This window comes from Astyanax mexicanus, chromosome 1 (genome assembly GCF_023375975.1).
Source record: "Astyanax mexicanus isolate ESR-SI-001 chromosome 1, AstMex3_surface, whole genome shotgun sequence".
Taxonomy (NCBI): Eukaryota; Metazoa; Chordata; class Actinopteri; order Characiformes; family Acestrorhamphidae; genus Astyanax; species Astyanax mexicanus.
This window is the reverse complement of record NC_064408.1, coordinates 130844918-130869570: the sequence shown is the minus strand read 5'-3', so window position 1 is coordinate 130869570 and position 24653 is coordinate 130844918. Positions and strand designations below refer to the sequence as shown.

The window sequence follows — 24653 nt, the reverse complement described above, 5'->3', positions numbered from 1 at the left end:
CATACACAGAGAGAGAGTTAGATAAAAGTATAATATAAAGTATTTCAGTACTATTTTAATGTGTAACAGTGTCCTGAAACATTACTATATCTCTTCTGTTTGTAACAAACGTTAACAAGTGTAAATCAGGTATAAATGTTTAGAGTTGTGATTATTATAGGTGTATTAAAAAATTAAACACCTTCCTCAGTGTAAATGAAAGCACTGGGGGTGCAGGGTTGCCTCCTCCAATCTGGCTGCCGCTCTGACATGCAGAGTCTATGTATATATATGTCTATGTTATTATCAGTACAGTGATGGCGGCGCTCGGAGCTGATGCTAGTAGTGTTATAGGATGTAAACAGTGGTGTTTAATGAGCTTCTTGTGCTCTTTTTATGTTATTAATGCCTCGTTTTAAATATCAGGACTCTCTGGATTCTAGTAAGGAGGTGTGGAGCTACTTTGAGCTGGATAACGGTGTAAAAAGTGATTTATCAGGGTAAATTATGCCCCGTATCTCCCAGTCTGAAGGGTGTTTGTTGGATAAACTGTTAAAATTTCTGGATCTCTGAACGCTGTGGGAGAACGGAGGTGTGCTATTCATCAAAGATAAGAATTTTATCATGTTTTACTACAATAAAGTCCATTTTACACCAGAGTTCTCCTTTAATGCAGGAGTCAGGCTGTGTATCAGGATGTGCTCGCTGATGGGGGCGTGGCTCCAGTACAGTAGGGGGCGGGGCTTGGGAACCTCTTCAGGCTGAAGTTCTCCGTTCCTCTCCCAGGGGGCGCTGTTCAGTCACAAATACACACTCAGAATATCTATGGTGCATTTCCCCTCCTCACACACACATTCATACACACACACACACACACACACACACACACACACACACGCTCTCTCGCGCTGCGGGTGGCAGGTGGCAGGTTCTAGCTGGGCCGGCACTGCACCTGCCCCTCGGTGCTGTCCTCGTCGTCGGAGGCGTCGGGGCCGCGGCTGCTCAGGCCGGTGATTCTGTAGCCCATGTTCAGCAGCATCACCTCCAGAGGATCAGCGTTCATCCGCCTCTGATTGGCCTGCGCCGCCCCCTCCATATCCTCCACCACACGCCCGTTATCCACCTCCGCCTGAAACACACGCGCAACCGGTCACGCACAAGCAGACTGCATATAGTGTACACAGTGTCACAAAAGTGAGTACACCCCTACGAAACTACACCCCGAAAGGTCAAAACTGAGCACTGCTCGTCATTTTCCCTCCAAAATGTCATGTGACTCGTTACTGTTACTAGGTCTCAGGTGTGCACAGGGAGCAGGTGTGTTCAGTTGTGTAGGACAGCTCTCACAAAACTCTCTCATACTCATCACTGAAAATTCCAGCATGGCGCCTCATGGCAAAGAACTCTCTGAGGATCTAAAAGGACGAACTGTTGCGCTACAGGAACACTGCCAACATCCTGAAACTGAGCAGCAGAACAGTGGCTGTATATTGAGTTATTTTTAAGGGGACAATAAACACTGTTATATACAGTAAGCTGCACACAGACTACTTTTCATTGTGTTAAAATTTTGTCAGTGTTTCCCATGAAAAGATGTATTAAATATCTGCAGAAATGTGAGGAGTGTACTCACTTTTGTGATACACTGTATGTAATGTGTATAGTGTGTATTAGTCTATAACATGTATATAGTGTATAACATGTATATAGTGTATAGTGTATATAGTATATGTAGTGTATATAGTGTATAGTGCGTATATAGTTTATAGTGTGTTTAGTGTGTATAGAGTATATATAGTGTATATAGCGCATATAGTGTGTATATATAGTGTATAGTGTGTATAGAGCGTATATAGTGTATAGTGTATATAGTGTATAGTGTGTATAGTGTGTATAGAGTGTATATAGTATTATTAGTGTATAGTGTGTATAGAGTGTATATAGTATTATTAGTGTATAGTGTGTATAGAGCGTATATAGTGTATAGAGTGTATAGCATGTATGTAGTGTATAGTGTATATAGTGTATATAATGCGTATAGTGTGTATATAATGTATAGTGTGTATATATAGTGTATAGTGTGTATAGAGCGTATATAGTGTATATCGTGTATATCGTGTGTATATAGTGTACAGTGTATATAGTATATATAGTTTATATAGTATATATAGTGTATATAGTGTATATCGTGTGTATATAGTGTACAGTGTATATAGTATATATAGTTTATATAGTATGTATAGTGTATATAGTGTATATAATGCGTATAGTGTGTATATAATGTATAGTGTGTATAGTGTGTATATATAGTGTATAGTGTGTATAGAGCGTATAGAGCGTATATAGTGTATATCGTGTGTATATAGTGTACAGTGTATATAGTATATATAGTTTATATAGTATATATAGTGTATATAGTGTATATCGTGTGTATATAGTGTACAGTGTATATAGTATATATAGTTTATATAGTATGTATAGTGTATATAGTGTATAGTGTGTATATCGTGTGTATAGTATTAGTGTACGTGCGGGGACGGGGCGAGACCTCGGGTCGGGGGGTCCAGAGCCGGACGACGGGGTCGATGCCGCTGGTGGCGAGGAAGCAGTAGCTGGGATGCGGCTGAAGGCAGTTCACTATCGACTCGTCTCCCTGAAGAATCCGAACCAGATTAGTCGTCTCCTTCTCCCAGATAAAGAACGAGCCGTCATCAGACCCGCTCACGATGTACTGACCTTTACTGAACACACAAACACACACAGTATTAATACTCCTGTATATCAGCACTGATAAAGAGAGCGTCTGTGAACAGCAGGTTTCATATATCAGTGGGATTTAAGACTGGATCATTCTAACACATGAATATTCTCTGATCTAAATCATTATAGCTCCACTGTAGCTCTGCCTGTATGTTTAGGGTCATCGTCTTGCCGGAAGATCTCAAGTCTTTTACAGCCTCCAACAGCTTTTCTTCTTCCAGGATTGTTCTGTATTTATTTATCTCCATCCATCTTCCCTCCATCAACTCTGACCAGCTTCCTAAATCTGTCCCTGCTGAAGAAAAGCTCATCCCCACAGCATGATGCTGCCGCCACCATGTTTCACAGTGGGGATCAGGGTGTGTTACTTTTCCACCACACATAGTGCTTTGGATTTAGGCCAAAAAGTTCAACTTTGATCTGATCTGAGCATAAAAACCTTCTTCCACATGTTTTTCATTAAATCACAATAAAATATATTTAATTTTTAAGGTGACAAAATGTAAAAATGTTAAAGGGGTAATAATGGGTATGAATGGTTTTAGATAGGGATGGATATAGATCTAGAAGTATACTGGATGGGTATAGATGTATACGGATGGGTATAGATGTATACGGATGGGTATAGATGTATACGGATGGGTATAGATGTATACGGATGGGTATAGATGTATACGGATGGGTATAGATGTATACGGATGGGTATAGATGTATACGGATGGGTATAGATGTATACGGATGGGTATAGATATATACAGATGGGTATAGATGTATACGGATGGGTATAGATGTATACGGATGGGTATAGATGTATACGGATGGGTATAGATATATACGGATGGGTATAGATGTATACGGATGGGTATAGATGTATACAGATGGGTATAGATGTATACGGATGGGTATAGATGTATACAGATGGGTATAGATGTATACGGATGGGTATAAATGTATACAGATGGGTATAGATAAAGAGGAGTATAGGTATGGATGGGTAAATATGTATATGGATTGGTGAAAATGTATATAGATGGGTATAGATATAGAAGAGTAGAGATAAAGATGTGTATAGATATATATAGATGGGTATATATAGTGACATATATACAGTGACATTGTATATAGTTGTACATAGTGGCGTATGCATAGAGACATATATATATATATATATATATATATATATATATATATATATATATACATAGTGGCGTATATATTGAGTGCAGTACATAATGCCGGACCTGCCGAAGAAGTTGGCCTCTTTGATGTCGGTGGTGGTGTTGCAGTGTCCGCAGTATCGATGCTTGTAGTCGAAGCTTCGTTCTCTCAGAATGATCTCGTCCTCCGGGATCGACTCTTTACGGCTGAAGTTGTGGAAACGGATGGAGCTGTTTCCTTTCTTCTCCTCCGCTGGATCAGCGGATAGAGAGAACACCATCAGTCGGATGTAACAGGTTGTATTTATATATATGTATATATATATGTAACGGCTCTTACCCGAGTCGGATTTGGAGAAGAGGGCAGCTTTAATATCTTTATCCAGGGCGCTGCAGGCGCTGCTGTGAGCCTGCTCCGGAAATTTACCCTTAAAATCATCCAGACACTCCAGAGCCTCCGCCACGTACTTCAGCTCGAACAGACAGCGCGCCAACCGGAAATGAGCCTTCAGGTGCCCGGGGTTCAGCGCCAGCGCCTTCAGACAGTCCCTCAGAGCGTCGTAATGATCCCCGTCCCTGCAAATATATATATACACATATATTACACATATACATACACATATATTAAACATACAGTCGCACTGTTGCTGCTACTCTCTCTAGGCGTGGTCGTCTTGTAAAGATGACTGTAAGAGCACAGCACAGAATGATCAATGAGGTGAGGAAGAATCCTAGAGTGTCAGCTGAAGAGTGAATACAGAAATCTCTGGAACATGCAATATTTTTGTTCACAAATCAATAAATACAATAAAGAAAACACTAAACGAGAATGGAGTTCATTGGAGGACACCACAGAGGAAACCACTGCTGTCCAAAAAAAAAAAAAAAACACAAAAAGCTGCACGTTTGAAGTTTGAAGTAAAAGAGCACCTGGATGTTCCCCTACAGCACTACTGGATAAATATACTGTGGACAGATTAAACCAAAATTGAGTTGTTTGAAGGAAAACACAATGCACAGCACACCATCATCAAAACCTCATGCCAACTGTGAAACATGGTGGAGGGAGAATCATGGTTTGGTGCTGCTTTGCTTTGTTGTCTCAGGGTCTGGACGGATTTCCATCATCAACGGAAAAATTAAAGTTTATCAAGACATTTAGCAGGAAAACTTAAGACCGTCTGTCCTCCAACTGAAGCTCAACAGAGGATGGATGATGCAACAGAACAACGACCCAAAACATAGAATTAAATCAACAACCGAACGACTTCAACAGAAGAAAATAAATTAATACTCCTTCTGGAGAGTCCTGACCTCCTAAACCCAACTGAGGTGCTGCAGCATCATGACCTCAAGAGAGAGATTCACACCAGATATCCCATAATATTATAGCTGAACTGAAACAGTTTAGTGAAGAGGAATGATCCAGAATTCCTCCTGACCGTTCTGCAGGTCTGATCTGCAGCTACAGGAAACCATTGGTTGAGGTTTTTGCTGCTAAAGGAGGATCTACCAGTTATTAAATACAAAGATTCACATACTTTTATTTACTCTCACTGTGAATATTAACATGCTGTGTTCAATAAAATCATGCAACTGGTGGGGGGGCCTGGAATTGTCTGTGGGTGGAGGTTTAGGTGTACGTACCACTTGCGCTTCATGTAGGCGGCGGCGCGGTTGCCGTACAGCATGGCGTGGTGGCCGGCGGCGTGGATACCCAGACTGTAGAGCTGGATGGCCTGAGTCCACTGCTGCCTCGCAAACGCATCATTAGCCTGCTGCTTTATTCTCTCCAACCGCGGGGGTAACTCCGCCGCACTGCACAGAGATACACAGAGAGACACCAAGATACTCAGGGAGACACCGAGATTAACAGAGATACTCAGAGATACTCAGAGAGACACAGAGAGATATAAAGATAGACACAGAGAGACAGAGAGGATTAATGTGATTTTTTCCTACACAGGTTAAACTACCCAATCACAGCACTGCCGGATGTACCTGGAAGCTTTGCTATTAGCCAGTTTGAGTCGGCTGGTGGGTAGATGGATTCCGTTGGACACGCCATTGGTGGTTTTCCCGTTCTGCACCTCTGCAGCACAATTAAAGAACATTCAGCCAGATAAACTCCTGTATCTCAGAATTCACCACAGATATCTGAAATATGATCAGATATGAGCACGAGGGTACGAGAACAAAGAAGGATACAAGAACGTTGGTAGAAGTGTCAGGGTACGAGCACGAGGGTACGAGTGTCAGGGTACGAGCGCAAGAGAATGAGCATGAGGGTACCAGTGTGAGGACAAAAGAATCAGGACACGACTGTCCAAGTGTCAGGGTAGGAGTGAGAGGGTGTGAGTGTACGAGTGTCAGTGTACGAGTGCCAGGGCACAAGTGTGCAAGTACTCTCGCGCTGATACCCTGACACTTAACAGATTTACAGTCTCGTATCCTGGCACCTCTACCCTTATGCTCGTACCCTGTCAGGGCACGAGGGTGCGAGGGTCAGGGTACGAGCATGAGGGTCATGAGGGTCAGGGTACAAGTGGGAATGTGAGAGGTAGGTCAGGGTAGATGTGCAAAAGTATGAACATGAAGGTATGAGTTTCAGGGAACAAGGGTTAGGGTGCAAGGGTAAGAGTAAAAGGTCAAAAGGTGCGAGTGCGAGAGTGCGATACCTGATGAGGAATGGCACTTCTTGGGCAGTAGGAAGGTGTACGGCCTCTGTTTAAACGTTAGATCAAACAGATACACCTGCAGAACAAATATACGCACAATTACAATCACACACTACATTAAATCAGATTCACTGCAAAGCTGCGTCAAAAAAAAGGGGAAATTTGTTGTCCGTCCAAAAATGTGAAAAGAATAATTTAATTATAACAAACAACGACTAGTTTATTAAAAGTCATATCACTTCGTATCGAAACGCTGCTCGATACAACGCAGGCAAACGGCAGGTTTAAGTTCATTTTTACACTCCACTCACCTTTAATGACACTAAAGCAATCGTTCAGCATCACTGATCACACTTAGTCTCATTCGTCTTTCAAATCTTGTCTGTTCCTTAGATATAAGACCCTGTATGAGCTCTACAGGACTAGGATAGTAACGTTAGCTGAACGTTTAGCATCTGTTCTCTGTTTCTAAGCATAGCATTCGCTCACATGTGATCCATTTGCACTTCTGGCGTAATCTACGTTTCATTTCCTTCAGTTTTGACTAAAAATGTTAATTTTTGAGTAAATCTCAGTATAATTCCGTCTCCTCACCTGCTCTCCACCCATGTTCACCAGCAGCTCCGTCCCGTCCGGACTGAAGGTGACGTAGGTGGCCACCAGAACCCTCAGCCGGTTATTATAGTCTGGAAGCTTCACAGGGAGATGACCTGAACATCATAATTAAAAATGATATTAATATCAGAGTATTACCTGATGCGACGCTCCGGGTAACGTGTATTGAAGCGAGGAGTGGTCCGGTCGGTACCTGCTACGTAGTACTGTCCGGCTCCATCCGGAATGGGCTTCTGTTTATCGCAGAAGGTGTGAACTCCAGCAGATACACTCTGACCCGCAGACTTCCTGCATAACGACACCACCACACATTCAGAACCTCGTAACTCACCTCCATCTCCTGCAATTGCTGCTGAACCGTACGGTACCTGTGGTTGTGGATCATCCGGATGTCGTAGAGCCGGACGAACGGGCCGTTAGCTCCCACCGCCAGGTAGTTGTTGTCCCGCGGGTTCACGGCTAAACACTTAGCCTCCACCAGCTGCCCGCAGTACTCCGTCAGATCGATCAATACCTCCGATCGCTTACTGCTCTCCCTCAGATCATACTGCCTGCGGATACACAACACCGCCCCCTGCTGTTATACACGCATATATTCAAGCAATAGAGGGAGTGTGTTATCATGAATAACATCACAGCTGTGATTTGGTCATAGGTAGCAATTTTGAGCACGTAGCACTTTATAGCACGAACCTTGAGTGTATTATTGTTGTTATACCACAGTTTCATAACTCTGTTTATTGAAAGTTAAAATAGTTCCATTGCTGCTCTGTTTGTAGCTGCTCTGTTTGGCTTGTAAGCGCTGAATGGTTGATAGGTTACCTGTATGTGGCAGAGTAATGCAGTAATACATGGAGAGCTTTGGTTACAGTGCATTTCCGGCTGATAAAGGTACTCATAGAATGCCTCTCAGCCAATCACATTGCAGAGTCAGAACTAACTGTGAAAACAGTTGTGGACGCACCTGATGATGCCGTCCTCCGCCGCACTCCAGAAGGTGTTGGGCCACATGGGGGCGGTAGCGATGCGCTTGACGCGGTTGGTGTGGTCGGAGAACATGTGGATGGTCTCCTTGGCCGTCAGGTCGTGAACGTGCACTTTGGTATCGGCAGCTCCCGTCACCAATATCCGATCTCCGGAGTGCGGCAGGAACTGCAACGCAACACAGGTGAAGGTTAGCCACGCCCACACAGCCTACAGCAGTTTAGCTCCACCCATTTAAAAATAAAAATAATATAAATAATAACACCCAGGAAGTTCACTATAGGAACGTAGGGAAGCTTTTTATTATGCTCGGTATCAGTTCACTAATCTCCTCACAACAAACGTACGAGATGTACACGACTATAGTAAACGTCACTTACTGACTGTAGGTTGCGCCCTCTTGTGGTAAACATTTACATATCTGCATATCTGAGACACAATTAGCAAAAAAGTTATTTTATATCACGATACTGTGATTCTGCAATACTCTATATATCACAATACAACTAGAAAAGTTCAATAACAAACTTTAAGTTGGCTTGGAAAAGTACGTTAATAACTTTAAAAAATTTAACTTTCCGCTAAAAGCTAAAGTTCACTTTTTAACTTTTGGCTAAACTACAGCTAAAAGAGCAGTGCACAAATACCTTTGGATACATGGTTGCTATGGAATTCTAGGTAATTGCAAAGTGGGTGCTATGGTGTTGCTATGGTTTACCAAGTGGTTTTTAAGATGTTGTTAAGTTGTTGCTACAGAATTCCAGGTGCTTGCTGAAGTTTGAAGTTGAAGAGCTGTTGATGGATGGTTGCTATCATATTTGTGCTGATTGCTTAGGTGTTGCTTATCAGTTGCTAAGGTATTAGAGGTGGTTGCTAAGGCGTTCCTAGGTGATTGCTAAGTATTTCAAGTGGTTGCTACGGTGTTATCATATGTAAAGTGGTTGCTAGGGTGTTGTTAAGTGGTTGATAGGTGGCAGCTTTCACATCTGTGGTGGTTACTATTGTGTTGCTAAGCAGTTGCTAACATATTCCATGTAGTTGCTAAGATGTTCCAGGTGGTTGCTAAGATGATGTTGAGTGTTTGCTAGGTGGTTGCTAATGTGTTGCAAAGGGTTGCTGAGTTGTTGAGAATTCATTGCTAGGCAGTTGCCATCATATGTAAAGTGGTTGCTAGGGTGTTGTTAAGAGATTGCTTGGTGGCAGCTTTCACATCTGTGGTGGTTGCTATTGTGTTGCTTAGCAGTTGTTTACATATTCCATGTAGTTGCTAATATGTTCCAGGTGGTTGCCAAAGTGTTGTTTGGTGGTTGCTATCATATCTGTGATGGTCGCTAAGGTCTAATTCGGGGGCGGGGCTTAAAGAGTATAGAGCGCCTATGTTTTCTATAACAATATCCCTATTTGACTTCATGTATTCATAATACATCGCAAACAAAAAGATACGATACTATACGATACGATATATTGTGATATTGATATTCTGTAACAATGTGAAGTGGGCGTGGCCATACCTTCACTGAGAAGATGTTAGCTGCATGACCTGTGTGCATAGTGATGAGCTTCTTGTGTCGGAGAGGATCCCACACGATGGCGTGCTGATCATCGGAACCGGACGCCAACAAGCTGGAGAACCAAACATCAACAACTACGTCATCAACGTAGAACCGCAACTTAATATACTGTAATTTAGCTCCACCCATTCAGCCTACAGCAGTTTAATTTAGTATAGTTTAGCTACACCCATTCAGCCTACGGCAGTTTAATTTAGATTAGTTTAGCTCCACCCATTTAGCCTAGGGCAGATTAGTTAAGGGTACTAGTTAAGGGCACTAGTAAGGGGCACTTGTAAAGGGCACTTGTAAGAGCACTAGTAGAGAGGCACTAGTAAGGGCACTAGTAAGAGCACTAATAAGAGCACTAGTAGAGGGGCACTAGTAGAGGGGCACTAGTAGAGGGGCACTAGTAGAGGGGCACTAGTAGAGGGGCACTAGTAAGGGGCACTAGTAAGGGGCACTTGTAAGAGCACTAGTAAGAGCACTAGTAGAGGGGCACTAGTAAGGGGCATTAGTAAGGGGCACTAGTAAGAGCACTAGTAAGAGCACTAGTAAGGGCACTAGTAAGGGCACTAGTAGAGGGGCACTAGTAGAGGGGCACTAGTAGAGGGGCACTAGTAAGAGCACTAGTAGAGGAGCACTAGTAAGGGCACTAGTAAGGGGCACAAGTAAGAGCACTAGTAAGAGCACTAGAAGAGGGGCACTAATAAGAGCACTAGTAGAGGAGCACTAGTAAAGGGCACTAGTAAGGGCACTAGAAAGGGCAGTAGTAAGGGCCACTAGTAAGAGCACTAGTTAGAGCACTAGTAAGGGCACTAGTAAGAGTACTAGTAGAGGGGCACTAGTAAGGGCACTAGTAGAGGGGCACTAGTAAGAGCACTAGTAGAGGGGCACTAGTAAGAGAACTAGTAAAGGCACTAGTAAGAGCACTAGTAAGGGCACTAGCAAGAGCACTAGTAAGGGCACTAGTAAGGGCACTAGTAAGGGCACTAGTAAGGGCACTAGTAAGGGCACAACAGAGGGGCACTAGTAAGAGCACTAGAGCACTAGTAAGAGCACTAGTAAGGGCACTAGTAGAAAGGCACTTGTAAGATCACTAGTTAGAGCACTAGTAGAGGGGCACTAGTAAGAGTACTAGTAGAGAGGCACTAGTAAGAGCACTAGTAAGAATACTAGTAAGAGTACTAGTAGAGGGGCACTAGTAAAAGTACTAGTAGAGGAGCACTAGTAAGGGGCACTAGTAAGAGTACTAGTAGAGGAGCACTAGTAAGGGGCATTAGTAAGGGGCACTAGTAAGAGTACTAGTAGAGGAGCACAAGTAAGGGGCATTAGTAAGGGGCACTAGTAAGAGTACTAGTAGAGGGGCACTAGTAAGGGGCACTAGTAAGGGGCACTAGTAAGGGGCACTAGTAAGGGGCCCTTACTCTCCTCTCTCGTTCCATTCCAGACAGTTCACACAGCCTGAGTGACCCTGAAACACAAAACACAATTACACCGTCACACTCGCGCAAAAACCTCACATCTAATGAACAATTTCTATTGGTCCATTTATCAGTAAATTACCTCTAGCTCCGCCTCCAGGCCGAGGCGCTTTATAAAGGGATCAGTCACATGATAATGTCTCTGAAATCCCAGAGCCCGGTTCTCCTGCAGAACACAAAACAGAACATCGTCACTAACAGAAACCTTCTGAACTCAGGAAGAAAAAATTAGGATCAGCATGAACTCCAAAACCTCTACTTCACCCTGCCTCTACCTCATTTAACCTCGGTCTACCTCACCCTGCCTCTAAGCCACCCTGCCTCTACCTCACCCTGCCTCGATCTTCCTTCACTGTCTCTACCTCACCCTGCCTCTAAGTCACCCTGCCTTTACCTCACTTAACCTCGCTTTACCTCACCCTGCCTCTAAGTCACCCTGCCTCGCTCTTCCTTCACTGTCTGTACAGTAACTCCACTATCTACACCTGAATCTAACTCAACCATACTTTACTTCGCTGAACCTCAACCGCACTACCTCACCCTGCCTCTACCTCACTTTTGCCTTCACTGCCTGTACCTCGCACTCCCTCATTCTGTCTCACGCTACCTCTACAGCACTCTGCCTCGACCTACCTTGACCTCGCTGTACCTCAACCACACTACCTCACCCTGCCTCTACCTCACTGGACCTTGCTATACCTCAGTCACACTACCTCAGTCTGCCTCATTCTCCCTCTACCTTACTTGACCTCACTCTACCACTACTGCACTCTTTCTCACTCACATTCTACCACAATCTACCTCACTCTTCCTCTATTCTACCCCAGACTGCCTCGCTCTGATTCTACCAATATTGACCTGACTGTACTTTGACCTCACTCTGCATCTACTGCTTCGTTTTACCTGTACCTTACATTACCTCATTCTACCTCACACTTGACCTCGTTTTGCCTCTACCTCACTCTGCCTCTGCCTGGTGATGTAATGAACTCACCCGGATCTGCCGGTGCAGGATATCTCCGGCGATGTTCCTCTGAGACATGGCTTCACAGCGTAACTCTGATCATGGCCTTGAGGTCACGGGTCAGAGGTCACCTGGCATCTGTACAACCTGTACCGCCACACAGCCGGCCGCACTGGAGCTACAATAACATAAATAAAATTCATAAATTACTGCAAATATATACAAAAGCGATATCTACTAAAAACTGATGAGTAAATGCCTTTTAGTGCCCAAGAAACAAGTATGCGTAATTATATTACTGTCATATTCTGGGCTCCAGAATAACGAGTGGCACAGGTTTCCTGTTTACCGATGCCACTTTTGAAGCTCCACACTTGACTGACATGGTGATCCACCAACCACAGTTATTTTTTACTATATGCTAATCAAAAAAAAAACACCCAGTCATATTTCCATTAACAGGTACTCTCTTTAAAAACTGCTTAGCACCACTTTGTACAAATTATCAGACCTAAAAGAGCTTTAAATCCGAACCATGTGCTGCTTTTCTCTTTAGACCAGTTAATACTAATAACTATGACAATGACGATAACACAGCCTACCAATGAAATTATTTGTAAATTACTAACCATAATCAGATATTTAAATTTGAATATAAACTATATTAAATATTGTTAACAATTAAACAAATAAATCAAATTTGTAATTCAAATTTTAATCTGATTCCGAGTTAAAAGTCTGATCTGAGTCTAATTCTAAGTTTGAATTCCGATTCTAAACTGATGCTGATTCGGAGTTAAAAGTCAGATATTAATCTAATTCTAAGTCTGCGTTAGAGTCTGATTCGGATATCTGATCCAGGCTGAGTCTGAGTCTAAACTGATTCTGAGTCTGATTCTAATTCTGATCTAATTCTAAGCCACTGCTGATTCTGTTCTGAATCTGGTTCTAAACTGATTGTGAGTCTGATTTGAGTTTGATCCTAAGCTGATACTGAGTCTAATTCTAATTCTGATATGATTCTAAACTGATTCTAAGGCTGATTCTAATTCTAATTCTGATCTGATTCTAAACTGATCCAGAGTCTGATTCTAATTCTGATCTGATTCTAAGGCTGATTCTAATTCTAATTCTGATCTGATTCTAAACTGATCCCGAGTCTAATTCTAATTCTAAGCTGATCCAGAGTCTAATTCTAATTCTGATCTTATTCTAAACTGATTCCAAATCTAATCCTAATTCTGATCTGATTCTAATTCTGATCTGATTCTAAAATGATACAGAGTATAATTCTGATCTGATTCTAATTCTGATCTAATTCTAATTCTGATCTGATTCTAATTCTGATCTGATTCTAAAATGATACAGAGTATAATTCTGATCTGATTCTAATTCTGATCTAATTCTAATTCTGATCTGATTCTAATTCTGATCTGATTCTAAAATGATACAGAGTATAATTCTGATCTGATTCTAATTCTGATCTAATTCTAATTCTGATCTGATTCTAAAATGATACAGAGTATAATTCTGATCTGATTCTAATTCTGATCTAATTCTAATTCTGATCTGATTCTAAAATGATACAGAGTATAATTCTGATCTGATTCTAATTCTGATCTGATTCTAATTCTGATCTGATTCTAAAATGATACAGAGTATAATTCTGATCTGATTCTAATTCTGATCTGATTCTAAACTGATACGCTGTAGGATAGGCTGTAGGATCTGGTGTCAGCTGGTGTATTGATTATTGATCAGGTATTGGACTGTTAGCTTCGATGCTAAAAACAAACCCGGTGTTGGAGTCTGATCTGCGCAGGTGCAGAACTATCAGCCTGTGCGCACAGCGCTGAACCTCAGGGATCAAAAACAGAATTATTAATCATCGATAATCAGAGATAATATATTAATAATAACAAATATGATGAAGCGGACTGTGTGTTTACTGCGCTGCTGTTAGCCGTTAGCCTAGCCAACTTAGCTTAGCCTAGCCTAGCCTAGCCTAGCTTAGCCCAGAGCTCACCCGGTACCGGAGCGTACTCTGCTCGGTCTGAGTCGCTTTATTTAATTCCGGATCCAAAACCGAACCGCCTGTATATCCGCGATCAGTCCAGAACCATCAGAACCCGGAGAACCAGCAGAACCACCAGCAGAACCTGCAGAACCCGGACTGTGGATCAGACCATACACTAAACACACACCCACGGGTTGCCAAATCCCACCGCAAATATCCCTCCTTACATCAGTAATTCTAAGTTTAAAATGTGACGCTTATATATAAGTTTAGTTTCTAAAAGTTAAAATTTTCCTTTTTTATTAGTTTATCGCATTCTTATTATTTCATTGATTTTTTTTATCCTTATGTTCTTAGTTCATTATTATCATTTTATAATTTCTTATAATTTTTATAATTTTACCTTAGTTTTATTCTTACCTTTTTATTTATATTGTATTTCAATTAGTGTTTATGGTCTTTTAGAATTTTCTATTATACATATACATTTCATTCGTATATATTAAATGATGGTTTAAAATTAGTATTAGTTCTTTTATTTATTTATTGTTATTTTATTTATTTTTTATTTCTAATTTAGTATTAAATGTTTTGAATCCCTTTGATGTAAACGCTCGGCAACATTTTAAATGAGGGTCACCCTCAATGTTTTACCATGTGAAAATGGTTGATTGATTGATTGATTGATTGATTGATTGATTGATTGATTGATTGATTGATTGATTGATTGATTGATTGAAGACCAACTGGTTCTTTCTGCAGTGTGGGCAGTGTGCCAAGTCCTGCTGGAAAATGAAATCCTCATCTCCATAAAAAATGACAGCTATGGAGGCTCATTTCTGACAACAAAAAAAATCTGCAATTTTTTTTATTATTAAATAAACTGCTATCTCATTATTTTGAGATAGTAAGTCATTATTTTAAAATAATAACAATTTTTTGCAATGATATCTAATTTTTTAGGAATTAATTTATTATTTTAAGATAATAAGTCATTATTTTAAGGTGCTATCTAATTATTCTGAGGCATTAGGTCATTTTGAGACTGTGTGTTTAAAGTGTGTTTGCTTTTTCTTTCAAAATAATGACTTACTATCTCAAAATAATAAGATATTGTCTCAGAATAATGAGATATTATCTCAAAATAATGACTTTCTTTCTCAAAATAAAGAAATACTGCTAAGTCAGTGTTTTCCCGCAAAATGTTACAGCACTTCATGCTTGCCTTTGCTCACACTTTTTATGGAGATGAGGATTTCATTTTCCAGCAGAACTTGGCACACTGCCCACACTGCCAAAAGTACCAATTGGTCTTATATAATATTCTAATTTTTTTGAGACACTGATTTTTGGGTTTTCATTTCATATATAAATCAAATAAATTCCTTATCCATAAATTATAACTATATTTATTTAAAATAGTGTAAATATAAAAATGTTAGTACAAGTATAATTTAAACCTTTAATGAAAGTAATAAGAGAAAACATTCTAATTCAGTGTTTTTTCTTTATTTAATATATTTAATTTATTTTCTACATTAATCGCCTGATCTAAACTTGATGATAAATGAACTGAGATGAATTAATCATTAATCAACTAAATAAGAGAGGAGGCGTGTCCAAACTTTTGACTGGTAATATGTTCATTAATACAGAGTGAAATGAAGCAAAAGTAATATAAAGGTATAAAATGTAGGTATAAAATAAAGAAATACCGAGCTTTATTAATTAAACTTTATTAAAAATAGACTAGATTATATTTATTTTATAAGTTTTGGGTTGAAACCTCATATTTAGAATATAAAAAAAGAAATGCACAGTTTTAAAAATCCCATATAAACACTTTATACTTTACAATATTACATAATATTACATAAACTTTCTTTAAACACATAGAAGTACAGAACAATTAAATCTATCCTAGCTGCTTACAATTCCAAAATAATTAAACTATTATTTATTTATTTCAAGTTTCTAAAAATGAATGTTCAGGAAAAAAATATTTAAACTTTAAAGCATTATCGTTTATAAATTTATTTAGAAAACAGTTATTTTTTTATATATTGTTTTATTTTCACTTAGGAAGAGGGTAAAGCTGCACAACCTGGCAACAGTTGGTCTCATCGATGCACTTCCGGTCTGTGATATATATAATAAAAGCCTCCCCGTCAAAACTCCAGCTTAAAGCTAACTCTAAATAAAAGCAGCAAGAAAATAAAACACTGTATTTATTTTTTTTATGTGTAAAATAACAATCAGACACAGAGACACAGGTTTATATTTAATAAAAGAAGTTTAATTCTGTATTTGGATCAGCAGAGTTCTGCATTGAAACAGTGTAGAGAATATAAATTCTGATATTAAAGCTGATATTAAAGTTATTAATCAGTAAATTAAAGATGATCAGGTCGCTTTGATCTGAGACACCTCCTGCAAATACGCGATGAACAGCTTCGTCCCCTCGATGTAGTTATACCTGAAAAATAATCACAAATAAACTCTTCAATAATCAATTAATCAAAAAAATTATCTATAATCAATTAATCAAAAAAAAAAAAACAATCAATCAATAAAAATATTAATCAATAAACCATAAATCAACAAACCATAATCAGTCATTTATACTTCAACAAAATATTAATCAACAAAATATTAATCAATAATCAATTAGCAATAAACCATTCATCAATAAAATATTGAACAATAAACCATTAATCAATAAACAATTAATCAATAACCCAATAATTAAGAAAATATTCATCAATAATCCATTAAGTCTCAGGAATGTTCTGAAAACGTGTGACATAATAACAGTTCTTATGTTATTAGAAAGTTTCTCACATAAAATTCCCAGCTAGATGAATACTAACATTATTGAAGCGTTAAAAGTTAAATTCCCAAAACTAAACATTAAATTACTGACTTAAGTGTGATGTTACCACAACATTTCATTATTTAAATATAAATGTAAAAAGAAAGCATAGAAAACTTAACAGTTTGACTCATGTTCTAAAAACGTTTAACTGTAACATTTTAGAAAATGTTCTACTAACCAATTTTTTTTAGGTTGGTTAACCATTTGAGAATTCTAAGAACGTTAACTGCAACGTTCAGAAAAAATCTACTAACCAAAAAGTGTTAGGTGGGTCGACAGATTGAATGTTCTAAAAACGTTAACTGTAACTTTCAGAAAACGTTCTACTAATCAAAAATTATAAGGTTGGGTTGGCAGATTGAACGTTCTAAGAACATTAACTGTAACATTAAGAAAACGTTCTACTAACTGTTAGTTGGGTTGACAGATAAAAGGTTCAAAAAATGTTTTCTGAATGTTTGAATTGAACATTCAGATTGAACATTCTAAGAATGTTAATGTTAGGAAAATGTTCTACTAATCAAAAATTACTAGCTGGGTTGACAAATTGAACATTCTAATAACTTCAACTGTAACATTCAGAAAACGTTTCACTAACCAAAAAGAGTTAACTGGGTTGACAGGCTGAACATTCTAATAATGTTAACTCTAACAAGAGTTTTAACATTAGAATTACGTACCAAACATTTGTTACTTACCAAAAAATGTAAACTGGGTTGAAAGATTGAACAATCAAAAAATGTTAACTGTAACGTTCAGAAAATGTTCTACAAGTTGAGATATTGAACATTCTAAGAACATCAACGTTCAGATTAAGTTCTACTAACCAGAAATGGTTGATATGGGTGTTTCCTAATCATAAGCTTGTAGTTCACTCTTTGATGTCTAGGAAGATTATCCACAAGGTGGCGCTATAACTACTGTAGAATCTTTGAGTGTTGTGTATCAGTGACACTGCGCTGTGGTCAGGACGTTTCAGGATGTTCTTGGTTACCTGCTCATCTTCTCGTTCTGGGAGTGAAGTCCATCGTCGAAGCCTCCAATCGGCAGCATGATGATACTCTTCCCCGTCACGTCCTGAAACGTCCTGGCGATCGGAATCGTCCCGCCCTCCCGGATCAGATCCGGCTCCATATCAAACACTGTAGCGGGACACAAACCACCAGATCAGACAAGTGGAACTGTTTCCAATAAAATGTCCAGTTAGTTAATGGTATGGTAGGTGTTTCCAATAAAGTGGCCGGTGACCTTTCTTGACGGCTGCTTTGCCGGCGTGGTACAGTGGGTGCTTGAGGTCTGCCAGCCAGGGTTTGGCACCAATGATCATGGTGACCTTCAGTTTATTGGGGCTCTTTCTCTTGGCGAAGACAGCGTGAAGGTGATCACTCACCTGAAACAGGTAAAAGAAATAAATATATATTCAATCAATAATAAATTATTATTCATAATTGATTACGCTGTCGTGCCAAAAAGTCCTGGAACAAAAGCGGTGTCTAAACTGATCTCAGGGCTTGGGAAGGCCCACACCTGTATAAGTGGTGAGGTGTTATCTTGTGAATGAGGATGATTGAACCCTGGTGAGTGTGATCATGGTGAGGCCTGGGGAATTATGGGAGTAAGGTGGCCAGTGACCGGTGGCATCTTGCTATTGTCCGTGTAAACAGCAACTAGCAACAAGTGACTCTTTAGTCCACAAGACCCCGCCCACACATGATGGTGATCTCACCTGTTTCTCCACCACTGCAGGGTCCATGTCTGGTACCTGGCGGATGGAGAACTTGCCGATGACTTTAGCAGGTATGACGGTTTTGGATCCGGGGGCCGAGAACGCCCCCTCGATGCCATGGATGGAGACGGTGGGGTGACGCCAGCGATGAGCCAACAGTTCCACCTGCAGGAAGACAGCAGACAGCGTTTACAATTATACTGCAGGGGACTGTCTATCTTAGTCCATACTCAAAAAGGGGTGTGGCTAAGTTGTTGGTTTTGTTTAAGTGGGCGGGGCTACGTGTGGAGCGTGGGACAGAGTGGGCAGGGTTTGAGTAGGTAGGTCAGGACAGAGTGGGCAGGGTTTGAGTTGGTTGGGACAGAGTGGGCAGGGTTTAAGTGGGGTAAGACAGAGTGGGCAGAGTTTGAGTGGGGAAGGATTTAAGTGGGCAAAATTTGAATGGGTCAGGACAGAGTGAACAGGGTTTGAGTGGGGCGGGACATAGTGGACAGGGTTTGAGTGGGCAGGGTTTATGTGTGCAGGGTTTGAGTGAGGCGGGACAGAGTGGGCAGGGTTTAAGTGGGCGGTGACAGAATGGGCAGGGTTTAAGTGGGCGGTGACAGAATGGGCAGGGTTTGAGTGGGGTGAGACAGAGTGGGCAGAGTTTGAGCGCGGAAGAATTTAAGTGGGCAAAGTTTAAATGGGTCAGGACAGAGTGGAAAGGGTTTGAGTGGGCAGGGTTTTAGTATGGTGGGAAAGAGGGTTATGCTTTGAGTGGGGTGGGACAGAGTGGGTGAGTTTCCTTAAATTGGACCTAGGCTGAGTATATGCCATTGTTCAAGAGAGGTGGGGCTTGTTTGATTGAGGGCGGGACCAAGTGGGTAGGATTATTGAAGGGGTGGGCCAGAGTGGGTAAGTTTATTAAAGGGGTGGGGCTGAGTAGGTGGGCGTGTTTGACCTTGTTGCTGTACATGAGCTGCTCCACCCCCATCTTGGTCCTGTAGCTCTCCACATCGAACTCGATGTCCTGGTACATCTTCCACTCCTCGTCGGAGAACGGCGCCACCGCCTCCCTGATACCGGGGATCAGGATGGTCCCGCTGGGGCTGATCATTGTGTCTGTGGGGAGAGGGGGCGGGGCATAAGTTTACATTGTGGATGATCATTAATTAAATTAATAGCAATGAGATAATAACACAGAACACACCCAATATCCCGATCAGGTCAGTCATTGGCTCTATCACCGTCCCTCCGTACACGCCGGAGTGAAGGTCCTGCTTTGGACCCTCCACCTAAAAACACACCAAGTGAATATAAATATTAATATTACTGGGTCTCGCCACAAGAGGTCACTACAAGTAGCTCTCAGAGGCTACTTTTGGGTAGTGTACCTCTTGGTGAGAGATCATGGACTGCTAGGCAACATTTTCCCAGTTGACATATTTTGAAGGGGGGACTTTGTTCAACTGAGAGAAGCAGACTGTCCATCACCTATATCTGCAGTGGTGTCATAAGTAAGAATCCTGGAATAATATCATCGTTAGCATCAAATCCAGGTTCTTTTTGGGATTTGATGACAGTCTTATCGAAGTGCTGCAGGATCCATATGGAACCTGTAGAACCTCCATACCCATCCGTCTCAATCTCATCTTATATCCAGCATACAGGAACCAAGAGGCTACTAGAACCTCCTTTTAAATCAGTGTAAGGAAGTGTAAAACGGCAGTAATCCCTACCTCAGCGAAGAAGTAGCAGTTGCCTCGGGTACCGTAGGTCAGAGCGGGTCGTTTGCTGAGCCAGCCGCAGTCTGAGATGATGATGTAGTCCACATCCGAGAAGAACGAGTCTTTCTTAGACTCAATCATGGCGTCCAGTCCGTTAGAGCCTGTCTCCTCCATCCCCTCGATTATAAACTTCACATTCACCGGTAGATCCTAAAAACAAACAACAGGGCATTACAATCTGAATCTGAGCAACAAATCAGAGTCAGTTTCAGAGTCAGTATTAAAGTTTCAGTGTAAAAAATCAGACACAGAAAACAAAAAATCTGAGTATGAGTTTCAGTTAGAGTTAGATTGAATATTGGACTGAATAATCAGCTGAGTTTAGAAGTCAGAATTAAAAATGAAAGTAATTAAAATCAGTGCCAGAGTTCTACCCTGGTCAGAGTCAGTATCAGTATCATAGTCATTATCAGAGTTGAAATCAGAGTCAGTGTCGAAGACATGGTCAAGTCAAAGTCAGAAACATTATCAGAGTCATTTTCAGAGTCATTATCAGTCAAATACTTTATTTGAGTGAGTGTCAGAAACAAAGCCTCCTGACCTGACTTCAGATACATTATCAGAGTCAGAAACATTATCAAAACCAGAGATATTATTAGAGTCAGTGTCAGAGACATTGTCAAAATCAGTGTCATTATCAGTGTTAGAATCAGAGTTCAAATCAGTCATTATCAGTATCAGAGTCAGAATCATTATCAAAGTCAAAAACATTACCAGAGTCAGTGTCAGAGACATTATTAGAGTCAGAGTCAGTGTTATCATAGAGTCATTATCCTGATCCCTGTCTGTATTATAATTAGTGTAATATAAATGTATTATTGGGGTTATTGAAGGTTTCAGTATCTGCTGGTTGAAGTTCTGGTGTTTGGGTTGAGGTTCTGACCAGGTTCAGAGCTTTATAGGCCTCCACAGCGTGGATCCAGGCCAGAACCGGAGCTTTATTATCGGACGCCCCGCGGCCGTACAGGTTCCCTACAGGCAGAGAACATTATAATATATTAATCATCAATATTCAAATTAATTTCACGTTCAGCAGTATGAGTGGACGATAAACTGACCGTTAATGTCGGTAAGGTTGTACGGTTCCGTGGCCCATCCGTCCTCCTTCTTCGCCGGCTGAACGTCCACATGTCCGTAAACGCACACCGTCGCCTTGTTCGTATCGCTGCCGAACTGCGCCACCACCACTTTCGGCAACGCCAAGGAGCTACCGTCTGGTAACTTAACAAAAAAAAAAAACTGACGTAAGTACCCTTAGGCTGAATGGGTGGAGCTAAACTTCTGTACGATAAATGGTTGGGACTAATCAGCTCTAAGGTAAATGAATGGAGGAGCTAAACTAATGAAGGCTAAATGGGTGGAGCTAAACTGCTGTCTGAGGAATAGGTGGGACTAAACTGCTTTAGCCTAAATAAATGTGTGGGTTTACACTGCAGTTGGCTGAATGAATGGGTGGAGCTAACTTGCTCTTTACTGAATGAATGGGTGGGGCTTTACGGCTGTAGGCTAAATGGGTGGAGCTAAACTGCACTTTACTGAATGAATGGGTGGAGCTTTACTGCTGTAGGGTAAATGGTTGTAGATAAACTGCTGTATGATGAATAAGTGGAGCTAAACTTACCTGTTGTGAGCCGATGTCCACTAGCTCCACCGTTCCTTTTATCTTCCTCAGTTTTTCTGCTACCATGTCCATCATTCGGTGAAGCTCCTCCCGCTTTGTTACATCGCTGGAATCACTCTCCACAGCAACCCACTCCCGAAGTGCCTTAAACCAACAATCATTTAAAGCGATAGTCTGGACAATACTGCCCCCAGTCTCACAAGTGTTTTTCTTGTTATTTAGTTAGTTACTGAAGCTAACATGTCAATGTAGCTAACAAGAAATAAAATAGCATGCACTGTCAATTAGCGCTAGAGCTATGAGCCTAATGTAGCTAACAAGTAATGTGCCTTACAAATAATAGAATAGTATACCCCAGCAATTAGCACTGGAGCTATGAGGCTAATGTAGCTAACACGTAATAGAATACGTGTTAGCTACATTAGCCTCAAGGCTCCAGTGCTAATTGCTGGGGTATTAGCTTTTTTTTCTTTGTTAGCTACATTAGCGTGGCTGTTGTAGATTGTGTAATATTATTGGTCAGTACCTGAACATACTCCTCCTCGTGAGAGTCCACATACTTTATTAACTCGTCCAGTTTAAACGACCGAACAGCTGATCCCAACAGCAGAACCAGAACCAGAACCTCACTTCGTATCACCTGCAGAACCGTCCACAACTCACACTTAGAACCTACTCAATAGTTCATACTGGAGTCAATACCCAATAACTCCTAATACATAATCAATAACTGACTGTAGATATTTAAAGAATAGATAAAGTATAACATATAGTAAATAGTTAAAACTTTATAGAACATACTAAACAATTTACAGTAAATACCGGAAATACAAATACGTAGTGGATACTGAATAACTAAGAGGGGGCGTATTTACAAGGCTTTGTAGATACTATATATAATTCATACTAGGTAGTGAATAATTTAGAGTAGGTACTGAATATCTCAAAGAAGATCCTAAATAATTTATAGAAGATTATTTAAATAAGATATTAAATACTTTATAAAATCTAATAGTTATGGTTTAAGAATACTGTACAATAGGTACTGAGTAATTCATATTGCATACTGAATAGTTCCTAATAGCCCCTTTTATTCTGGACTTAAAACACTCCATGCTGGATGCTGGATGAATCACAGTGGATACTAAGTGGATTCTCAGTAGCATATTGTAGATACTAAGTATATATATCATTTGCTGTAGATACTAAAAAGGCATAGTGGATAATGAATATTTTTTAGTGGATACTGAATAATGTATATTATAGTATATCGTGAATTTAAAGAACACACTGAATAATTCTTAGAGAATACAAAATAATATACAGTTCTGGAAAAAATAAGGGACCACTTAAAAAATATGATTTTATTTATTTTTATTTTATCAAATAAAAAACCTCTGGAATATAATCAAGAGGAAGATGGATGATCACAAACCATCAAACCACCAAACTGAACTGCTTGAATTTTTGCACCAGGAGTAAAGCAGCATAAAGTTATCCAAAAGCAGTGTGTAAGACTGGTGGAGGAGAACATGATGCCAAGATGCATGAAATTAAAACTGTGAATAAAAACCAACCAGGGTTATTCCACCAAATATTGATTATTTCTGAACTCTTAAAACTTTATGAATATGAACTTGTTTTCTTTGCATTATTTGAGGTCTGAAAGTTCTGCATCTTTTTTTGTTATTTCAGTCATTTCTCATTTTCTGTAAATAAATGCTGTAAATTACAATATTTTTGTTTGAAATTTAGGAGAAATGTTTAACTGTAGTTTGTAGAATACAACAACAATGTTAATTTTACTCAAACATAAACCTATAAATAGCAAAATCAGAGAAACTGATTCAGAAACTGAAGTGATCTCTTAATTCTTTCCAGAGCTGTAAAGTAAATAGTGGATTTAAAGAATAAAGAGAATAATTTATAGGGGATACTGAATGGTTAATAGTAAATGCTAAACAGTATAGCTGAGTTTAGCAGCAGTGTAAATACATAGTAAGGATAAGTAGTCAGTAGTGTAAGAGTGGTTAGAACTCACCATGTTGGGCAGCAGTAGTGTTACCGGGTGCTGGGCTGAGTGGATCTGAGAGTGTGTGTGCGGGTCTTTGAGTGTGTGTGCTGTGGTGTTAAATACTCAGAACCTCCTGTGGTCACTCTTAGAACCGAACCTCAGATTACGGTCCAGACTGAGGTTTATTACTGCTGACACGTCCAAACATCTGCTGATCAAACAGCAGGACACACACTGACCTACAGCAGGGGGGGCGGAGTCCAGGGTCAGCCACATTCCACAGTCCCAGTAGCCCCATAAATGCTGGATTGGTGATAAATCTGGAGATCTGCAGAACGAGGAAGTGCTGCAATCTTGTGGAGACTGTGTTCTTGTGAAACCCTTGCTGTGTGTGGGTGAACAGTATCCTGCTGAAAAATGCTGCTGCTATCAGCTGGAAGTTCTGCAGGAGAGGAAGCAGCAA

At 40.3% G+C, this 24653-nt stretch overlaps 2 protein-coding genes across 4 annotated transcripts; both read right to left on the bottom strand.

Moving 5' to 3' along the window:
* Positions 1–624: 624 nt before the first annotated feature.
* On the bottom strand, positions 625–14396 carry wdtc1 (WD and tetratricopeptide repeats 1). Of its 3 annotated transcripts, none has more exons than XM_022662409.2 (17): positions 14198–14396; positions 13968–14029; positions 12202–12349; positions 11290–11373; positions 11151–11197; positions 9685–9796; positions 8154–8341; positions 7558–7740; positions 7383–7477; positions 7169–7284; positions 6575–6650; positions 5898–5988; positions 5544–5714; positions 4237–4472; positions 3981–4149; positions 2528–2720; positions 625–1108 (listed from the first exon to the last, which is right to left on the bottom strand). In XM_022662409.2, exons 3-17 carry the CDS (start codon positions 12247–12249, stop codon positions 911–913), a joined length of 2007 nt encoding a protein of 668 aa, XP_022518130.1. In that variant the 5' UTR covers positions 12250–12349; positions 13968–14029; positions 14198–14396; the 3' UTR covers positions 625–910. The 3 variants fall into 3 exon arrangements, with proteins under 3 accessions (XP_022518130.1, XP_022518131.1, XP_022518129.1); XM_022662410.2 differs by having other exon boundaries at positions 13968–14023; XM_022662408.2 differs by lacking the exon at positions 13968–14029.
* A 2066-nt stretch (positions 14397–16462) lies between these two features.
* cndp1 (carnosine dipeptidase 1) lies at positions 16463–24336 on the bottom strand. The gene is made up of 12 exons (XM_022662413.2): positions 24218–24336; positions 22703–22816; positions 22177–22320; positions 21614–21776; positions 21439–21527; positions 20508–20705; positions 19979–20063; positions 19730–19890; positions 18790–18954; positions 18312–18453; positions 18058–18205; positions 16463–16664 (listed from the first exon to the last, which is right to left on the bottom strand). Exons 1-12 carry the CDS (start codon positions 24218–24220, stop codon positions 16592–16594), a joined length of 1485 nt encoding a protein of 494 aa, XP_022518134.1. The 5' UTR covers positions 24221–24336; the 3' UTR covers positions 16463–16591.
* Positions 24337–24653: the final 317 nt, after the last annotated feature.